The following is a 20,010-nucleotide window of genomic DNA, read 5'->3' on the forward strand; positions in this document are numbered from 1 at the left end:
TTGTGTCATTCTTACCATTTTCATCCCTGTTAATATTCATTATTTCTGATGCAACATTTCATTTTGCAAACTTGACCCAAGCCCTGTGTGGGAGAGAAATTCAGGTCAGGTCTGGAGTTTGGGCTGAAATGTTAAAAGCTCTGAGGGAGAGGCTAACAGACTTTGGCCCCGTGTGAACTCGAGACCGACTAGACCCGAACTTGGCTTGAATCCACAGTGTATGGATGAATATAGTAAATCCCGCATTATCCGCCAATGTACTTATCTCAAATGCTGTTGCTTTTCTAGAAGATAAGATTCCCTTGTGCTTAAAAACAGCTATGCTCCTTTTCACGTTGATCATTTTAGCAACGACCAACATTAAATAAAGAGTCCAGCTGAGCAATTAGGGATGTTGTGTTAAAAAAATAAACCTGAACAAGCTAGAAATAACATTATAAGTAACTTAGGGCATTTAAAAATACAATCCCGTTGATTTTAGGGAACACAAACGGAGAGAAGGGCAACTGAACAAAATTAAACAATGCGGAGGGGACTCTTCTAAACGTATCTTAACGGCTAATTAACGTTAGTGAATTTTCTCGAGATAAAAGAAAGACACATGGTCGACGTTATTGAGTCAAATAGCATTCAAGTTTCACATGCCGTTGGTTGCTCGATGCTTTAAAAAACCGCAATTAAAAGCCACTTACTTTTTCGCTGATGAATCCAGCCGCCAGCCCGACGAGGAACAACAACCGCAGATTCCTCATCTTAACTTCAATAGCCTATAAGATGATAGTTTTAAGGGGGGGGGGGGGACAAAATAAAAGGTGAGAAAACAAAATAAATTACTAAAAAGCCAGATTATGTCGTTCCGCTTATTCCTCGTCACGTTTTCGGCTACTTTGTTAAATCTCAGCACTTCGGTGAACGACGCGTTGCGATGTGGAGCTCCTCTGGAAAAGTTGTTTGGACTGGCAATCAGCGTGGATACGGGATGACGTCAGCACGGCGTGACGTTCACTGAGGGGCGTTTAGACAAACACACATACACACACACCTTACAGGGTGTGACCTATATCAAAGGGAAGGGAAATAAAAAACATTTTAGGGGGAAAACCATGGGACTTTTATTTCGCTGCAAACCAAAAATAAGAAGATAATTTGACATGTTAAAGAGTCAAAGACATGTCTTGACAGGTTTTAAACCACTATCACCTTCAAAAACTTATAAATGACTGATAAATTAATATCATCTGTACTTTTTGTGGAGAATTAAACAAAATGCTGGTCCATTTATTTTGCCCTCACACCAAGAAACCTTGGAACAGATTGTCACATTTTGTTCCTGTCCACATTTACTCTCAATTTGCCATATGAGGAGATGAACTCTGCTAGGGCTGTTTACCCTTTGCTATACCCAGGGGCATAGCACAATATTCTGGACCCTGTACATAGGCATTCTCTATGGGCCCCTCCCCGCATTTACAGCTATTAATTCCTAGTTCTAGTATCTTTGTGGGTCCTCCTCACATGAGGGCCAAGCATACTCTGTCCCCTTCATCCCACCAGTCCTGCACCCCTGGCCCTTAACTACAGACAATTACCTGCCTTACTGTAGGTTACATTACTCTGAAAATGATGGGCGGATATTTCATGTCACTGTTGGTGGGGACAACAAAAACATCGCCCTCCAGTAGACCTTTAAAAACAAAGGACTGATCAAGGTAGGCCACGGACCAAACCACTGTGAGACTTACAAAACTTTAAAAAATCTTCGGATTTATAGTAGAGAATGAGAGTAACTGTTTATATACCAAATGCATTGACCAGATGCCAACAGAGGCCTACAGTTTTTTTTGGGCCGATTAGCAGAAAAAAGGAAAATAAAATCCCCCGAGCACTAACATGGCAAATTTTAACGTCTTAAGATGACAGAAAATAGCGTGTTAAAACTTCCATTTTGGGTGCTTTCTCTTCATTGTTCATCTTCTGGATAGGAATGAGAAACTGTAGAGGATGTAAAGTACAGCAGTTCTTAAGAGTACTTGAGGGTTTTTTGCCCCTTGAACTTTACTAAACTCTGAAATAATGTAAAGATGTTACATTATATTATAAAATTAACTCATTTTGCAGCACATAGATTAGATTTATTTGAAAAATAACAAGTGAGAACATTCTGACCCCACTTTCTCTTTCCCTCCAGAGTGGCTACTTTATACGGTAGGACTGCAGGATTATCATATAGACCTTGCCCAATTCTTGATTTTAGAATTGCGATTGTAATTTTGATTTATAGAACAGCTATATAACTTATTACATATTTAGTGCAGGCCTTTTTTTTACTCGGTGTGGACATTAAAAATCACCTACAGGATATCTAGTCTACCGAATTAATTTGATCAAAGGCGGATTTTTCATGTCAATGTTGGTGGGGACAATAACATCATTCCCCAGCGGGAAATTTTTAAAGTCACTGAGGGTCTAAAAAAAGGACTGAAACACTTTGGAAATTAAAAGTTGATAACCTACATAAAACTGTAAGCAGCAACTGTAAGCCAGTCATTTTTAAATACATACAATTCAATAACCTTTTTAGTATCCCATACGGTTTTTATTGTACTTTTTAAAGTAGGGAACTAAGGAGTGGGGCTTCCACTGAAGTGTATAAGATAAATTTTTTAACTATATGACAATATGACTCCCTCTAGTGCAAAAGAGCGGTTATGACAGAAAAGTACAACACAGCATCTACTGTTAAGTCACTTTGACACATAAAACTGAAATATTAAAAACAAAATAACTCTCTTTTGTACCAAACAGATTTACCGTGATGAAAGTTTCCTTTTTTAAAGTACTTTTCCATGAAAATAAAAATAAAAAATATAAAATATTCCACATCTATGAGAGAAAATGTCACTTTTCTTTGCTGCTTTTTGACATCATCTACTAACATCATTGATTCTATCCAGGCAGTCAGCACAAACGCACATTTTAGTGATCACTTGTTAATCAATAAAGAAATAATAGATAGACATCAGCTGCTAGAACGGTTATGTAGTTCTTAATGATACGTTCAAAAAGTCCCCATCACAAATGAAACATATACTATAAAACACTGATGATCTGGAATCTGAACATACATCACAGTTTAGGCTCTAATCATTGTGTATGTGACAATGATAATATGGTTATTTAGTTTTTATTTCACAACCAAGTGGATGTAATTAAGATTGTTTCACACTTGAAGACTCTTAAATGTCAAAGCTGAAACTGACAAAGGTGCCTTGAAACCACAGACTGTATAAAAGAAGCCTGAAACGGGTGGATTCTTATAATAAAATAAATAAAAATAAAATTATAAATATGGAAATAAAATATGTATGACTATAAAATTATATTTGTACTAATTTGTTTTCATTTTGACACTTAAGAGCTTTTTGTAGTTTTGCAGTGTTAGAAAAGCTCAATAAAGAATGGAATATTCCACAAATATTTTTTATAGGCAATAAATAAAACACAGAGATACAACAAAAAGTTTAAGTATTTGGCTGTGTTTGTTAGATAAAATACACAGTTCTATAATGCAGTGCTTTCCAACATGTTTGGCTTGTCACCCCTGAAGATGAAGCCAAATCTTCTGGTGATCCCTCGTCACTTGTTGCGTAAGTCTATCAGCTTCGACCAGTTCAACCAAAGACCCCTCCAATTTATTTGGCAATCTTGAGGATATCATGAAACCCAGTTTGGAAACCACTGCTGTAAGGCATATGTTGAATAGTACTTGCAGTAGTTTGCTGTGGTTTAAAGTACCCCAGAATGAAACAGAGTTTTCCTTTTAGTTTAAGTTTTAAGTCCTTTAAGTTTTTACATGTTGTCATTGAGTTTTCGCCTTTAAGATTTAGAAAACTAATAGCTTTTTATACAAATAGAAACGGGAGAAAGTCATTCAGACATATTTTTGAAAGTTCTTTATGAATAAAGACACTTAAATTCTGGGGGCAAATGTGAATTTGAGACACTCAGTAAAGTTTAAAACAAAACAAAACAAACTGGCAACAAGTTTTTTTCAGACTAAGGAATAACTGCTGATGCAGCTCACCCATTGTTTTGCTAGAAATGCCTGAAAGTTATGTTGACAATCACATCAGATACCAGATTATCATCTGATAAATCCTTGTTTTTAAGAGCAGTAAATGTTTCAAGAGTTTAGACAATGTCCTCATTGTCTAACTGGTGTTACAATGTTGCTGTAAATACTCAGCTTAGCAAAGGCAAGACATACTGGTGATAGAGGAAATAACGTGTCATAAACCTTAACAATAGACTTAATTTGGTTCACATTTATTTAAATCAAATTAATATGATGTAATCCTTTAAACACACTTTTTTAACCTATGAAATGAGGGAACATATAACTGCATGTAAGGTGTTTATCATATTATTAGGGATATCTGTTTCACTCGCCCATATATCCATCCACTGCTTGAAAACCAGTGATGACAGAGCAGTACTCTGTGCCCACGTTTTATCCACCAACACAGTAGAAGAAATGACGGGGACACAGAAGAACACATAACACATTGTTGTCTCCAGACATTTGGATGCAGTCTCAGCCTCTACTGTAAGCATGGGGGAGTAAAACAATGAGGTGTTTTTCCCACCTAAATACAGAATTCAGGATGTCCAGTGTGGTAAATCAATCGTTTTTAAAGCTGAAGAGAGAGAGTCTGTAGGTCTGTGGCTTTTTACAGAGCAGATGTATAGTTTCATCTGACTCCCGCCTTGATGTCTGATGCTTTGATGCTTCTCTTCCAAACTGGAGGGATCTGTATCACATTCAAAAGAAACGACACTTAGCATATTACACAATCTTTAACCACTGTTTCATCTGGCGTAATTAAAGAAAATGATGTCCAGTAATTTATATCAGCAATTTGAGGTAAGGAGTGGCCTTATAGAGATTAAAGACTTGTATTCACCATGTGAGGTGCCATGGTACCATATTAAGAATCTAATAAAAAACAAAATTTGTATTACTAGCGGGGGTACTGAAGGCTCTAGATGTCGTCCCAAGAATGACAGCAGTCGTCTCCATATCAGCCCGCTGCCCAAGAACATGAAGCCTGTTACCAGCCAGAAAACACGAGGGTCCTGATGGTAAACACAAACAGGCAAACACATTAAGGAAAAGTATAAAAACTCAGACGACACTGCAGCAACACTGGAAGGCTACAGAACAACAAAAGAGACAAGCACGTCTGCATGCACGTCCACAAACAAAATGTAATGATTTTAAATTTCTTTGAAATTCACACTGACATAACAATCAACCATTTTTAATTAAATCAATTTATTTTTTTTCTGTAAAATAAAATGACAAATGCTTATTAGAAACTATACGAAGCCAAAGTTTTGTTTTTCAGATGTCTGATTTTTAACAGTCCAAAACACACAAAGGCAAAGGCTTACGGGAATAAAAAAAAATTAAGGCAAGTTTTTAACGGCAAACTCTAGATGTGATGCAATTCTTTAGCAAGAAGCTGTCTCACCTCTTCGAAACACGACGTCAAATTCATTCCAAAGGCCACCCCTATCAGACCAAACAAGGAAAGGGAGAAGGAACCCATCGTCAGCTGCAGATTCAGGCGCATCATCACGTTACGATGGCTGGAAGAAAATAAAACCTTAAGAGACTTAAAATATATATGTCTGTCATGGGTCAGCTTAAAGGACAGGTTCAGTTGTTCCAAGAAAAGGTTAGGTGCTCATTTATACATTAAACATTTTGTTCACCTTAATCAGATTTAAATACACTTTTAAATCCAAATGAGGAACGTGTATATTGGCCCCCATCCCTGTCATTGAAAGTACATTAGGAAGCGATCGTTACTGTATATCCAGTATATGTGTGAGTTTGTGTGTACCTGTCCAGATTAATGAAAATGACACTTTCAGAGTCGTCTATCAGCCCTTTCAGCTCCCTGGTCTTGTTCCCCAGCTCCTCAGCCTGTATGGAGCAGTTCACAGTATGAACAGTCAACACAATCAACAGAACCACTCACTGTAAAAAGGTACAGATAAGTGTAAATATTTACAAAAAGGTGTTTTCAGGTCTTGATATACAGAAGTTTTTCTAATAATTAATAAGGAAAAGTGAAACATTTTTATATCTAACAGTTAGTCAACGGTTGGGGCTTTCCATACATAGCACTACCTGCATATAGTAATTTTCCAGTAACAGTTCCATCTCCTCAGCGTGGTCAATACCCAAACTGCTCTCCTCACTAGAAAGGCAGACAGACAGATATGAGAAAATTAAAAATACAAAAAATTGACCATTTTGTATTTTGGAACTACTCTAAAACTTTACCCCCTTCAAACATAAAAACAAAAAATACAACTGCATCTTTCTGCAGAACAAAAATGTTTTTATGCCATATACCATTTTAATACCTCAAATCACATGAACAAGTTTTAGTTGTCACACAGCAACAGTCCTCTTGAGCACCCAGACAATAAATATCAGTCCGAAAAAAATCCCCCAAATCATCAGACCTCATGCAAGAATATTTTCATATTGCCATCCTAAATCTCTCATGCTTTTTCCTCTAAAGTTTGCTTATGGGAGTATTTCAAACTGGGATTGACCACACACTTAAAAGCAGGAGCACTGGTCGTGAATTGCTCTTTGTAACCCGATACCACCTGCTGTTCTTGGGTCAGAGAGCAAAGGTGAGATTTGATCTATAGTGTCAGTTGAAATCAGAATGTGACCCAAGAGTGAAAAAAAAAACCAAAACACAACAAAAAAAGATGGGACACTCGTAAAAGCCTTGCTGAATCAGCTGATCGAAAACGTACAGAAAAAACTAAAACAACTGTATGCGACTATATATTACGGATCCCTTTTCCTTTTTATATATATAAAAAGGGCTTGACGTGAAGTTAGACGCCTAAAGACGTCTTGATATTCAAAGCGATACACAAATGCTTAGATGGGAGGCGTTAAAAGGCGATGTACAGTCACAAATATGGACGAGAGAATAATAATAGGTAATATCACACTCGGGTGTTACAACAGATGATGTTCACTCTGACAAAAGCTGCCATTTCAGGCCTTGATGCAGCTGAATGAGTTGACATGGTAAAAAGAAGTTGTCGGACCTTTCCGTAAAAGGCCGTGGCGGAGACGATGTTACGATGAACAGCGTATTCAAATAGTTTTATTATAACGTTAGTTATTTATTTGCATTTTAGTAAAGAAATTTAGATTTAGGCTAAACTATATTTGTACCTGCAAAGAAAGACTCGTGCAACTGGTCTGAACCGCTCGTAAATTATAAATACGAGGAAATGGCTGTTGTTAAATGACTCATGCGAGCCATTTACAACAGACCTATTCACAAAATTAGTTCCGGGAAGAGGCCCATTGTGTGCGCATCCCATGCAACGCACGTGTACTTGTCTTACAAATATCTTATCTGACCGCGTGGCCTAATGGATAAGGCGTCTGACTTCGGATCAGAAGATTGAGGGTTCGAGTCCCTTCGTGGTCGTAAGTTTTTCACGTCTCCCTCATGTTCTATTTGGGGTGCTGCACACATTGCCTTGCTTTATCATCTCCACACTTAATGACTTTTCCTGATTCAATAGCTTATTGACATGATATTGAAATCATAAAATGTTTCATAAGTCTACAGAAAATTACATAAATGCTTGATATTTGTCACTTCTTAATCTGTAAAAGACTTTTCGGCAAACAAAAGGTTTAGTTTTTTAGAGGGAGAAAAATGGGAGGGTTGCATTCTTTGTTTTATAATTGGGTTTTAATGAGATCAGAAAAAATGGAAAGGAGTATTTAAATGGAAAAAATTCTGCTAACCAGTTACATCTGCGACGCCAAACCATAATCAGTTATTGAGGACAATGGGTACAAAAACACTATTTGTAGAGGGAAAAGATTTTGACACCTTGCGGGTCAGCAACATCTCAGACTTTCTTTTATTTTACTGCAGCCACTGACTGGGAGCTTTCACCTGCATTTAGCATTCATGTATGTGTATATGCGTGCACGTGAAACATACAAAACTCTTGGGTCCGTCCACTTCGTCAGACAGAGTTCTTCCATGAGCTCGTCCTCATCCAAAATTTTCAGCAAGGATTCCTTAAAAACCTTTATGTCCGTCTCCAACTCTGATAAGCTGTCAAGAGGAACAAGAGACAAGAAGGGAACTGAGAGAGATAGATGAAACTAAATATGTGAATATGATCGTTGAATGTTTAGGTCTAACACTGCCACAATGAGCCTTGAGGCATCCCACACGTGACTAATTAAGCTTTATAAAAGTAATCATCTAAACCAGTCCAGTCGCAGAGATGCTCACCCAGTTCCTCATATCCATAATTTAGAAAAGCATTGAAATCCTGATGCTATCTAACCTTATTTATAGTAGCATTTACAAATGATGTCAGTGTGGTTGTGTGCTTTACCTCTTGCTGTTCTGCAGCAGTACATGTAGTTTACTTCTATCAGCGGAAAGGATTTTAGGATCCACTAGGGATTCCAATGTGTCCAATATTACTGGCTCGACATCATTCAGCTGAGCTTGTAGAGTGTTTACCTGTTGACACAGACCCATTTATACTACACAAGCATGCTTCACCTCAACAGAGCCTCGTGGATGTCCTCAATTTACAGGCAGGTTTTTATCTTGGTGAGAACATGCTTAAATACACACAGTGTTTCTCTAATCTGTCTCACTTTGTGTTGCAGTATGGCCTCCAGTGCTCTGAACTCGAAGGGCAGGGTGTGCGTCTGTGATGCTAGCTGAGGGGCCAGGTCCAGTACCAACCAACGTTCCAATCCAAAGCCACGGAAATCCAACACCAACAGGGACTGAGGGGTCACGATGGCTTTCAAATACTGTGGAGAAACAGAGGGGTGAGGGTATATATATAAAAACAATGATGTAGATCATTAAAGTATAATTTATTTCTTTAATATTTTTTGGGGGACAGGTAAAAAGCCACAAAGTACAGATATTTTATTTTGCCAAATGTTTCCAACAAATTTCAATCTGTGATTTGTTGGATTTTTTTGGTCAATGTATTTTTGATATCCATGATTTTACAGAAGGTAACGTGTGTTTCATTTGGTCGTCTGTCACTGGTGTCACATTCCCTTTGCATATGTATCAGCATTGTGGTTGTCTGCCAGAAGCTTTCATGAATTGATTCTTCCCTATCCAGTGTTAAGCTACAATTATACGATACATGTGTTTAGTCATGGGAAGTTATCAGAGACATAAGCTGAGAAAACATTAGCGCCAGCGTCCTATGTCCGCCGAAAATCATGGGAGAAACAGTGATTTTTAACATGAAACTGCTTTACTCAGTGTTTTAACCAGTTTTAATCACCGGGTCCATTTGTTTTGGAGAGGAGGAGACCTCTGCGGATAATTCAGGTCATGGTAAAAAACCTCCAGAACGAGGAACACTTAAGGAATCAACTTCCATGATCCCAAACTACTTAATATGACATACTATGTTATGAAGAACTATGCCTAAAAGAAAAACTGTTCTTATTATCAATGGTTTCACTTTGACTTATGGTAACAAAACAATTCCTAATCAACAGCCAGATCAAAGGTGATATAGAGATTTGATTTAGAAGAGAAATGTGTCATTAATTACAAATTACTTAAAAGCAGTGTTGGGCAGTAACGCGTTACTGAATAATAATATTACAGTAACCCGTTACTTTTCCCAGTAACTAGTAGTAGTACTAGTAGTAACTAATTACTCTTCTAAAACAGTAATATTATTACTAGTTACTAACGCTGCGTTACTCGTTACTGAACGCACCATCCTTGATGTGAATCCACGACTGTGAGGCAGCTCAGCGGCACCAGACTTTGTTGTTCATGTCCACTGATAGCCAAAACTGAAGGAAGAAAGGAGAACGAGGGAGGAAAGGTGTTCTTTCCACAGCTGGAAGTAACTGCTGCCATTATTGTGTACAGTCTAAGATGGAAAGAACGTTGTCATCTATTGTAGATGAACAAAAAGCAAAAGCTTTCAATAGTGAACATTTCTACATCTGATTTATTGACGCATCTGCTGAAGCAGCACAGCAACGTGAAACTTACAGCAAGAAACTCTGGCAGCTACTGTCACTGATGCTTGGACTCGTCGGGAGAGAGTGGTGTTGACATAAAAAAACGTTTTGTAACTATTCAATACTGCTCTTATAAACAGGCTACATGTGCAGTAAAACAGCTGTTTAATTATTTTTTTTATTTCAGCCGGTGGTGTTAAGAAACGTTAGGCCTAGGCTATATGCTTTGTAACAACCACACTCCTTGCTGCTGTTATGAATATGATATTAGTTAATAAAGTCGGGAGAGAGGCTTTGTTTGGGGGTGAAGGGGGTGGTAGTGAAAGCAGTGTTTCCCATAATTAGCCAATAATTAGGATAAATGTAAGTGCTGACCACCACATACTGATTTTAACATTTTTTTACGAGCCGTATTTAAAATCATATTTGATTGAGGAGCATATATTCGTGTAGCACCTCCTTGCTCGCTCCCTCTCTCCTGAACACCGCTGCACAAACCTGTCCAAAGTTCGAATACACCCCCCACCCCACCCCCAAGGAAAGTAATATTGTAACATAACGAGTAACGTAACTAGTTGCTTTTATCACCCAGTAATAAGTAAAGTAATAATATCACTTTTTAAGGAGTAATAAGTAACTAGTTATATTACAATTTCTGAGTAACTTGCCCAACACTGCTTATAAGAGAGAAAGACAGCATTACCTCCATTCGTATGATAATGCAGTTATTTCTAGTAGTTAGGCTGGTACTGTGCTGAAAGCGAAGGTCTCTGGCCTGAAGACTTAACTCCTGGCAAAGCTCTGTTTTCTTCTTCTCTGTAAGAGAAAAATAAATGAGATGTAATAATATGGACATGACTGAATACTTAAACCAAAGGCAGAGGTGTAATACAAGATCTAGTGCTTTCAGCATCCGCCTCAGCATTGGTGGACGGTCACACCACAGGTCACAGCAATGGTGAGCAACACAGTGTTGATTACTGTACGTCCAAGTGTATATATTCAAAATAAGTAATCATTCATCTCAGTCACCACCTTAATTTTGCTCCTAAAATAAAAGACGGCAGGCAAGTTAATAAAAGATTAATAACACTTACCAAATGATGTCACATTCCCCTCTTGGTCAAACTTCATCTATGAAATAAATAAACACGAAACTGATTACTTACCTGTAGCAATCACAGTTATCAATGTATTTCAATAAATAACGTATGACAGTAGATTGGAGGTTGTTTGATAAGACATGTGGGAAAATCTGTATTAAATCCATCAGATAAAAGCTCTGAAATCAAACAGTCTGCATCTCCAAAAACATCTTGCCATTAGTTACATTTGACTTAGATCTGATAGTAGTAACTACTGCTCAGTAACCACAAAAAGGTTTCTGGCCGCCTGCCCTTGGTGGATCTCTTACCACCACAAAACTCGAAGGCACACTGGAAACAGGGGCGTCTGTCACTTTGTTGCGGATGAAGGACACTGTTCAAAGAAAACACTAAGTTAAACCACATGTAAAGGACATAATTCAAACATGAAGACGGATAAAACTGTAACTACAGAATTTAAATATAGTCAGCTTATTGGCAAGTCTGTATAGAAAATTCCTGTTACTTATCCACCAACACTTACATCGATACCAATATATCTGTGATAAGCTAATAGCAGTCGATAAAATTGGCCTATAATAATGTAAACATGTATTTCAGAATCAGAAACACTTTTAATGGCCAGGTATGTGTACACATACGAGGAATTTGACTCCGGTGTTGTATTGTTCTCAATGTACATCCACAGAACAACAAGCTAGACACAAACCACAGTGTACAGTACACACACATACACACACACACAACTATAAAGAAAACAACATTTGTAGACGGCAAGATGTATGAAAAACATATCAAGAACTGCAATCAGGATAAATTGGTGTTTGGTTACGAAAAGACTGCCAAAAGTGAACAATGTAAAAGCGGCATATAACCCAAAAATATGAATTCAGCAGAGAAAGAAAGCATGTGTGCATACTGACAATCTTTCCTTCTTACCGGGCCATGTTGCACCTCCTTGCAGCAGGTTCTCCTTCCTCACCGCTGTAGCATGAGATGTTCTGGGTTGACATCTGGACACAGGCAGTGTTTGACTGCAGAGAGCATTTGAATCAGCATCACTGTGGCTCCTGCTGTACAATCCCACGTTTCTATTTCCAGGTGGAACAGTGTACTTCAGTGGGTAGCGCACTCTACGAGCACTACAGAGGAGGAGGGTTCGAGTCCCACCCATCGTGGAGACAAAGGGACTAAGACAACTGAAAAGGCGCTTTGGATAAACGTTCCCACCAAATGGCTGATACATCCCAGAGCAGTTCATACATCCAGCCAGCAGCAGCCTGTGTAGTGTCACCTCCACACCACCACAACACACAGCCCTCACACAGACTGCCATACTGGGTTTAGGTTTGGAGGGCGGATTTTTACCACTGCAGTAGCACGGAGATCATAACACATACAACAGCAGGTGGATAAAAGGAAGGCAAGACGTTGCCTCCATAAGAAATGACAGATGAAATTGTGTTTAATCCTTGGGTCATGTCATTGGTGGCCTCTCAGTGCCCTCGAGGTTACTGAGACAGTCCAGATCCGCAGGTACAACACGAATGAAAATATTATAACCACTTAACACTACACAAATACTGGTTAACGTAGCCTCAAATAACTTACAGCTCGGCTAATATTACTTACTAACTTTCTGTGCATGTTATGCTAGTTAACTTAGCATCGGGGGCAGCTTGAGCTCTCAGTAAATTTACGTTTAAAATTCGCAGTGACAGTAAACAAAGTCACAAGTAACACAAGTCAGTTACCTACCGCTAACTACAGACTTTTCCGAATCAACACATTATGCTCTGTTTAAGTCCGAAAACTACACAGGTGTCCGGGTTAGCATGAAGGAACTAGCAAACAGGAGGAGGACAGGGGCAAGAGCGCTGCGCCGGACCATGATGCACCGCGGCCACAAGGGCCAAAGATCGTCTCCAGGAAAGTAAATCACTCGGACCGCAAAATGAAAATTTGAGCTTAATTTAAGAAAGTCTCTAGCATTTTATTTAATGTATTCCTGTAGCGGTTCAATAACATTTTTCTCCCATGGAAAGTCCTTTAGAAATCAGCAAACAGATTACTATAAACTAAAGACAACAAATAAAATCCTGATTTAAAAAGCCTAATTGTGCCTCTAATAATAGGCCACAATTCACTGCAAGCAGCATTTCAATCTGACGTTGTTCTTCTTTATTTCCTTTTAGTTTATTTGAATTTGATGTTAACCGAGTAGGCTATAGGCTAATTCCTTTTATTGATGTGTACTGGTGTAGCCTAGTATTGTGTAGGCTATTTGGATACACAATGGTATATATCCAAAGGGCTGTGTGTGTTGTGTTTTTGGAAAGCACTTTGGGTCAACTCTTGTTGTTTTTAAATGTTCCATACAGGCTAAATAAAGGGACTTGACTTGAGTCTGTGGATGTTATTAACAATAGGCTATTTCGGGCTTTTGTGGCACCCGGAACAAACCGTGATAGGATGCGTATTGATGTGGACTTGATGCTGTGGCTTGGCTAGGACACCGGGTTGGTGGAAACGGTGTAGGCGCAGCCGCGGAGGTGTTGTCAGCATCAGCATCTGTCCGCTGGATGCAGATAACCGGAAGGATGCTGATGCAGCGAGGAAGCGTGGGGATTTTATTGTGTTGACGCTGTCTCCGATTATAAACAGTTCCGTCGTCAAACCAGACCACGTCCATTTTTTATTTTATTCTTTCGCTGTTGTTTTTCTGTATCAGTAGCTGCCATGTTCCCATCGTGTTACACCAAACCCACGGACAGCGGCGGTAAAAGGAGCTCCATGGCTAAGTTGCTGCTCGGGGTTTTTGTGGTTTATTTGTTCCACACCGTCTGGCTGCTGTACGGCTTCCTCAACACTAAACCCTGTGATGGAGGCTCAGGGGAGCTCTGCATCACATCCTACCTGGCGGCGAGACCCAGACTACAGGTTAGCACAGGCCTTGTATCTTGATTCCTCACCCCTCATGGCAGATCAACAAATCTGGGACATCGAAACTCAGTTTCTGTGAGATCCAGCACAAGCCACCCCTTCATGGGCCTGATAATTTAGTTTGGGAGTAACTAAACCGAGTGCACCTTTTCATTTTAATGGAGATACTGCTCAGTATAATCCCCTGGCATGTGTTGTGTGCATGACAGTCAGTCAAGTAAAATAATGAGTTTTTTCAGATGAAAAGAGTTTAGAGCTCATTTATTTACATATAAAGAGATAGGTTAGTGTTTGTGTGCCTGAACAGTTAAATGTTCTGGTGATTTATTGGTCTGAACATGACCATGAATCTGTGCTGTATGGCAACAATCTCATCACAAAAATGATGAATCATTTCTGAGATTTCATAATGTAGGTCTACTGTAGTCATGGTTTCCCTTTCATTTCTGCTGTTGCATTCAATTTGGAATTGGACTCAAAGCTTTTCTAAAAATGGAAAAGGCTGCATTGAATCTCTTCTTTTCTTCTTCTTTTTCCCCAGATGAGTGTCTTCACCTGCCTCCTGCCAGACAACAGCCAACTCAACCTTGCTGTAAAAATAGACCCATTTGACCCACATTCTACATTTGAGAGGTGAGTTTTCACTTGTTGATACAGCTGGTAATCATGCACATTTTAATTAAGACTTCTTCCTCATTGCCAAGAGAAATCTTCATGGCATTAAATGTTGTTTTATATACTGGTAGCAGGTTGTTATATGGAAAATAAGTCATACATGTTTGTTAAATGTTTATTGAAAAGGAATTGTACATTACCAGACAACTGGTTGTTTTAACTTACTGTCTCTCTGTCTTTTGTCATTTATACATTACTCTCTCTCTCTATATATAGAAAGGTGAATGTTTCTCTGCCACAGGAGACTCGAGCTAATGGCACTCTGTATGCAATCGTGTATGTTCACAAAGCCGGTGTTTCACCTCTGGAGGACCGCAGAGAAGTCCACCACGCAGCTCAGCTCACTACCTACATCCCTCCCACTCACACCGAGGGGCAGAGAGACACGCAGAAGGTGAAATGTAATTCAGTATCTGTCAGGGCCCACCGATCATATTTCAGCCACTGTTGCAGCAGATTTAGACATGTGGCCAAATGAGTTATTTTTGTGGCTCCATCAGAGGCTGAGTCCCAGATCAGAGAATCCTGTATCCCACTGGAGACCTCACCTGTCAATCACTATGATGTCAGAGGACTTCACCTTCAACAAGGCGGGGCTTCCTAGTGATGTGCGGCGCTACATGAGAGTGTAAGTTAGTCACATGAAGCTTTGGAGGTCACACAGCCCGGTGATCTATCAGAGTGCTGCTGACTCCTGCTTTATTGCTGCTTTTCTCTGCAGTACACTCAAGTTCTGGAGTGGGTGGACAGCGAACATACACAGACATTTTTTTCTGCTCTTTTTGAATACAGTTTACTAAAAATAGGAAATGTGTAAGTGGTTTTCTTAAGTAATATGAAAATATATAAAATGATGATACATGATATATGATATATAACATCAGCAAAAACATCTACAGTCACCAATCTGTGCAATATTAATTTCTCAAGGAAAGTTTTCAGCCAGAGATCTTCTTAAGGCATCTATACTATTTGTATACCCTTATCAGTGTTTAGGCAAATCTAGATCTTAAAGTAATATTTGTTTAGCTCCCTGCAGCTCCACAAGGTGTAAATAATGAATCTGCCCTGAGCCATTGTGTGTGTTAAAATGAAACTGTCGTCCTGTCTCTCCTTGTAGCTCTCAGGATGGCCGACAGATGGTCTACCTCCCTCTGCTGCTGGTTAATGAGCTCAGCTTCAGAGTCAGAGACCTCATGGTAGGACAATTTTACTCACTTTGTAAAAGCTAAGTCTAATAAATTCTGGGCTTTGAGTGAAATGACCAGCATGGCTGTACATGTGTCTGTCCACATATTCACAGGAGATCAGCAGCAGCACCGTTCAGCTCCCTCTGACTGTATCCTATGAGGGGATCTCTTTAAGGGGATTTCGGTTCTGGGTGCATCTGCAGGACGTGGTTTACTCCCTGCGACAGTTTGGTGAGCTAATGAGATGAGAACAGATATGTAATGATTTAAAGAGTTATGCTTTTTTAAAGGTATTAAATGGGTTCTCCTGCAGGATGTGGTGTCTACTCTGCAATATTATGGTGTATTAAGAAGTCTTTTGTAATAGTTCTGAGGTCAAATGAAAACTTTGTTTTTATTGTTGTAGAACCTCAATATGTTAGACCTAAATAACTAGCATGCAAATCAGCCTTTTACTTTTTATATCACATAGTCAAGAGATCAAACTAAACTAAGTCCTTTGATTGCATCTTTTGTCATAATGCAAGAACTTAAGGACTCAAAGCAGACTCGGAACAGTTTGAAGGGGTAACAAAGGGTTTTATTGAAAAGTGCAACGGAAGACTGGGTGGTAGGTTCCAACAGGGCAGAATGGAGAACACGGAGGAGGGGAGTTTGTCCAGGCAAGATGTGAGCAGAGTTCCCGGAGGTAGTGTGATCCACATGTGGTTAACTGATAATCTGGCAAAGAATGTGAGGAGGACTGGGGTTGAAATACTGCAGGAGCTTGATTAGTGGAATGAGGACCAGGTGCGCCGCTGGAGCCAGAGAGTGTAGCCACGCCCAGACAAACACAGACAGGGAGGACAGACAGAAAACACAGGGAAGGGGGGGAACGAAAGAACACAAGGTAGTGGGGAGATTCTGCAGTACCACAACATCTTTGTGTTTATCCAGGTTTCACAGAAGAGAACGTAGATGAGATTAAAGAAATTTTGGTGGGCTCCAACCTCTACCTGCTAGTGTTGACTGCTCTCATCACAGCTCTGCAAGTAAGATTATACACACCACAGAAAATACCGTACATATTAGAATCCACCAGATTCATAGTCTTATGAATTGTGAAATATTTTAACAATCCCATTCTCTGTATGTAGCACAGTGTGTCAGGCATAATGCAAGCATTGTAAAATTGAAAGTATGTTTTTTTTCTCTCTCTCCACGTCTATCGTTTTCTACAGCTCATCTGTGAATTCTTGGCTCTTAAAAATGACATCAGCTCATGGAGAAAAAAGAAGACCATGGTGGGAATGTCCAGAAAGTCGGGTAAGAAAATCATCACATTATACAAGTGTGGCGTTTTAAACTAGTTTGCAGTACTAAAGGTTTTTTGGCACAGGGCTTACCAGCAATCATGAACAACATTTAATTATAGTTTTTCTGTAAATAATAAGACAGTACGGCCGTGCCTTGAAAACAGTTAGGGCCCAACTGTTCCTTCTGTCTCTCCCCTCTCTCTTTGTAGTACTGTGGCGTAGTCTGAGTACTTTGCTGATTTTCCTCCATCTGCTAGAGGAGACCAGTCTACTGGTGCTGCTTCCTGTTGGACTGGGAGCATGTGTAGAGGTATTTAGTATAATTACTCTCCTCTGACAGAAAGTCTCAAATATCAAAACTAAAAACACAAAACCATATCTGTCATCCCGTCAGGTATGGAAGGTGTTTAAAGTGTTTAACATCCAGTGGCAGTGGAAGAGCTCTAAGCTCCATGTAAGTACAGCGCCATTAAGCCACAGCAGTTTTAACATGTGATATAATTTGATTCTATAATATGTTTTTCTAACTTATGACAGCCTCCCCTCTTGCTGTGTAGGTAAATAAGCTGGATGAAGAAGAAAGGAAGACCGTGGAGTTTGATACACAGGTATCAGGAAAGTTCTATCTTGTTTGAATTTATATTCTGCCACTGGCTTGCCTTGATTTTAATATTTTGTCTGTGGGTCTGTGTGTCAGGCGTCCAGATACTTGTCCTACTTGGTCTATCCGCTGTGTATCAGTGGAACTATTTTCTCACTGGCCTACTTTCGCCAAAAGAGGTGAGCTCACCACTGCTTTCAATTCAGTTGTCTGCTCTGTCACGAATAGTTCAAATAACGTCTCATTACACTGCTGATAAATGTCACACACTCTTTTGCCCAGTCAACTTGTAACATTTCAATACAAACTCTTTCCTGGTGACATTGTAGTTCCTTTCCATGCATTGTACTGAAGTGTTTTAAGCAGTCAGATTCCATCAGATCAGAATGTTTCTTGAATAAAAGTAAGATTTTGTTTTTGGCTGTCACTATATACACTTGGCAGCAACTACACGTATATTACAAAGCTAGATACTAAATATGCACTTCTGATTATTAGATCAACATTAAAACTGTGTTATGTTGACAGTTACTACTCCTGGTTGATCAACAGCCTGGTGACTGGTGAGTTCACTTACATCCATTTGTACGAGTGAAACAAGCTCATCTGTACAATTCATCATTTAATTTATTAGGCTTTTCTTGAAATGATGCCTCAACTTTAATATTGACCCGTAGTGTGCTGTGTGTATTGACACTTTAACTGTTGTCCTCTCAGGAGTGTATGCCTTCGGCTTCCTGTCCATGGCCCCGCAGCTCTTCATTAACCACAAGGTCTGTCCTGCAACTTCACAAGAGGCATCAAAACCAATAACAAGTGTATTAATTAACTAGAGTGCTGAGTGAAATTAAATCATTTAAATACTGATATACTATGTGAACTGTCCTCTGCTGTCTGTGACACTCCCTCTTGTGTTTCTCCACCCGCCCTCTCTGGATCAGTTAAAGTCTGTGAGCCACCTGCAGGGGACAGTGTTGATGTACAGAGTGAGTGTGACCATCTCCGGCTGAGACTTTGTACAACCAAGAGCAGATTAGCTTTGTGCTTTGGTTCTCAAACTTTGTCAAATCTTTGTATGAAAATGCTTCTACTTTGACTGTTGTTAATCCTCCTCTATTTTACAGTGAATTCATTGTTTTACTGTTGTCATATAACAGTTGGAAAACCTTTTTAATTCCACTGGAATTGACTGCAAAAGCTGGCTAGAGTCTCTAGCTAGCTTTTGCCAGTCAATGAGTTAATTTCCTATTTTCTCCGTCCCCTCTCTCCACCAGGGAGTGAACACACTGATCTCAGATCTGTGCTCCTGTGCCTCCTTTTTCTCCTCTTCTGGATACTTCTCCTCCTCTCATCAACTTTCCTGCTTCAGAGATGAGCTCCTCTTCATCCTCTACCTCTACCAGCGAAGGTAGGACACTCAATGTTAACATACACTTTTACACAGAACATGTAAATACCATGGGACTCTGGTACCTGATAGTGTTTTCAGTCCCTCCACTTGTGTTGTCTATTCACCGTCCACCTGAATGTCTGGATTTGTCTGGTTTAAAGTTGCTGAAATACCAACAACTGATTCTGATACAGTCCTACTTTTATCTCATATCTCCACCAGGCGTTACGCCCCCAAGGCCAGAAGGCGAGAGTCTGGGACCCACAGCAAGAAACTAAAGACTCAATGAGGAGAAGGCAAATTCTCCTCCTTCCTTTTTTCGGAAAGTGAATGCACAAACACACTAAAAGTCATCTTTGAAACAACACTGACGATGTGAAAGGGAGACTCAGGCAGGACACTCGGCCATGTGTGCCGCACAGCAGCTTCCAAATGATCCAAGATGAGCTGTTCTGCTTCTGGCTCTTCACTGCTCTACACTCCTGATGCTGCTGCTTTTTGTTTGGCATCAATGAATCTTCCCCTTTACTGCTACAGTGATTGAGCTCATCCATGTACAGACACTTTCGGCTGCACGTCACGCCGGCTACCTTTTAAGAAGAATATCGACAGCATCATATCAGCCACGTCGTAATGTGCATTTGCTTGATTCTGCTCGCAAACATAAGGGGGGGGGGTGATGTATAAAGATATGGCTCATAAGCTTGA

General features: G+C 39.6%; 3 protein-coding genes and 1 non-coding gene across 5 annotated transcripts in view; 2 read left to right on the forward strand and 2 right to left on the reverse strand.

Annotated features, from left to right (window-relative positions):
* The window catches only part of cpne4a (copine IVa), a 486,687-nt gene that overhangs the window by 146,780 nt on the left and 319,897 nt on the right, over positions 1 to 20,010 (reverse strand). The window lies entirely within an intron of this gene.
* LOC119898176 (magnesium transporter MRS2 homolog, mitochondrial-like) lies at positions 2,575 to 13,093 on the reverse strand. Of its 2 annotated transcripts, XM_038712365.1 has the most exons (13): positions 12,967 to 13,090; positions 12,148 to 12,242; positions 11,517 to 11,581; positions 11,200 to 11,236; positions 10,806 to 10,918; positions 8,747 to 8,908; positions 8,476 to 8,606; positions 8,070 to 8,186; positions 6,200 to 6,269; positions 5,910 to 5,992; positions 5,535 to 5,652; positions 5,023 to 5,136; positions 2,575 to 4,811 (listed from the first exon to the last, which is right to left on the reverse strand). In XM_038712365.1, exons 4-13 carry the CDS (start codon positions 11,234 to 11,236, stop codon positions 4,752 to 4,754), a joined length of 1,005 nt encoding a protein of 334 aa, XP_038568293.1. In that variant the 5' UTR covers positions 11,517 to 11,581; positions 12,148 to 12,242; positions 12,967 to 13,090; the 3' UTR covers positions 2,575 to 4,751. The 2 variants fall into 2 exon arrangements, with proteins under 2 accessions (XP_038568293.1, XP_038568292.1); XM_038712364.1 differs by having other exon boundaries at positions 12,148 to 13,093.
* trnar-ucg lies at positions 7,469 to 7,541 on the forward strand. The gene has a single exon. It is a non-coding gene; the product is annotated as a tRNA-Arg (tRNA).
* LOC119898174 (cleft lip and palate transmembrane protein 1-like protein) lies at positions 13,734 to 20,001 on the forward strand. The gene is made up of 17 exons (XM_038712361.1): positions 13,734 to 14,148; positions 14,693 to 14,784; positions 15,043 to 15,220; positions 15,327 to 15,454; positions 15,947 to 16,025; positions 16,130 to 16,247; positions 16,953 to 17,047; positions 17,237 to 17,321; positions 17,521 to 17,621; positions 17,706 to 17,765; positions 17,869 to 17,919; positions 18,009 to 18,091; positions 18,441 to 18,475; positions 18,630 to 18,685; positions 18,854 to 18,898; positions 19,187 to 19,320; positions 19,525 to 20,001. The coding sequence occupies exons 1-17, from the start codon at positions 13,948 to 13,950 to the stop codon at positions 19,589 to 19,591; spliced, it is 1,608 nt and encodes a 535-aa protein (XP_038568289.1). The 5' UTR covers positions 13,734 to 13,947; the 3' UTR covers positions 19,592 to 20,001.

This window comes from Micropterus salmoides, unplaced genomic scaffold, assembly GCF_014851395.1.
Source record: "Micropterus salmoides isolate LMB-PRFRI ecotype aquatic unplaced genomic scaffold, ASM1485139v1 Ms_hic_scaffold_11, whole genome shotgun sequence".
Taxonomy (NCBI): Eukaryota; Metazoa; Chordata; class Actinopteri; order Centrarchiformes; family Centrarchidae; genus Micropterus; species Micropterus salmoides.

What these genes read in the sequence shown, in the direction of transcription:
- LOC119898176 (XM_038712364.1), bottom strand. Translation starts at nt 12,544, where the DNA reads ATGGCAGTCTGTGTGAGGGCTGTGTGTTGTGGTGGTGTGGAGGTGACA. An exon ending in GCATTATCATACGAATGGAG is followed by an intron (nt 8,909 to 10,805) that starts GTAATGCTGTCT and finishes GTTTCTCCACAG; the next exon opens with TATTTGAAAGCCATCGTGAC. An exon ending in ATTTTCATTAATCTGGACAG is followed by an intron (nt 5,653 to 5,909) that starts GTACACACAAAC and finishes ATTTTCTTCCAG; the next exon opens with CCATCGTAACGTGATGATGC.
- LOC119898174 (XM_038712361.1), top strand. Translation starts at nt 13,948, where the DNA reads ATGTTCCCATCGTGTTACACCAAACCCACGGACAGCGGCGGTAAAAGG. An exon ending in GACTGGGAGCATGTGTAGAG is followed by an intron (nt 17,622 to 17,705) that starts GTATTTAGTATA and finishes TCATCCCGTCAG; the next exon opens with GTATGGAAGGTGTTTAAAGT. An exon ending in CTCTACCTCTACCAGCGAAG is followed by an intron (nt 19,321 to 19,524) that starts GTAGGACACTCA and finishes TATCTCCACCAG; the next exon opens with GCGTTACGCCCCCAAGGCCA.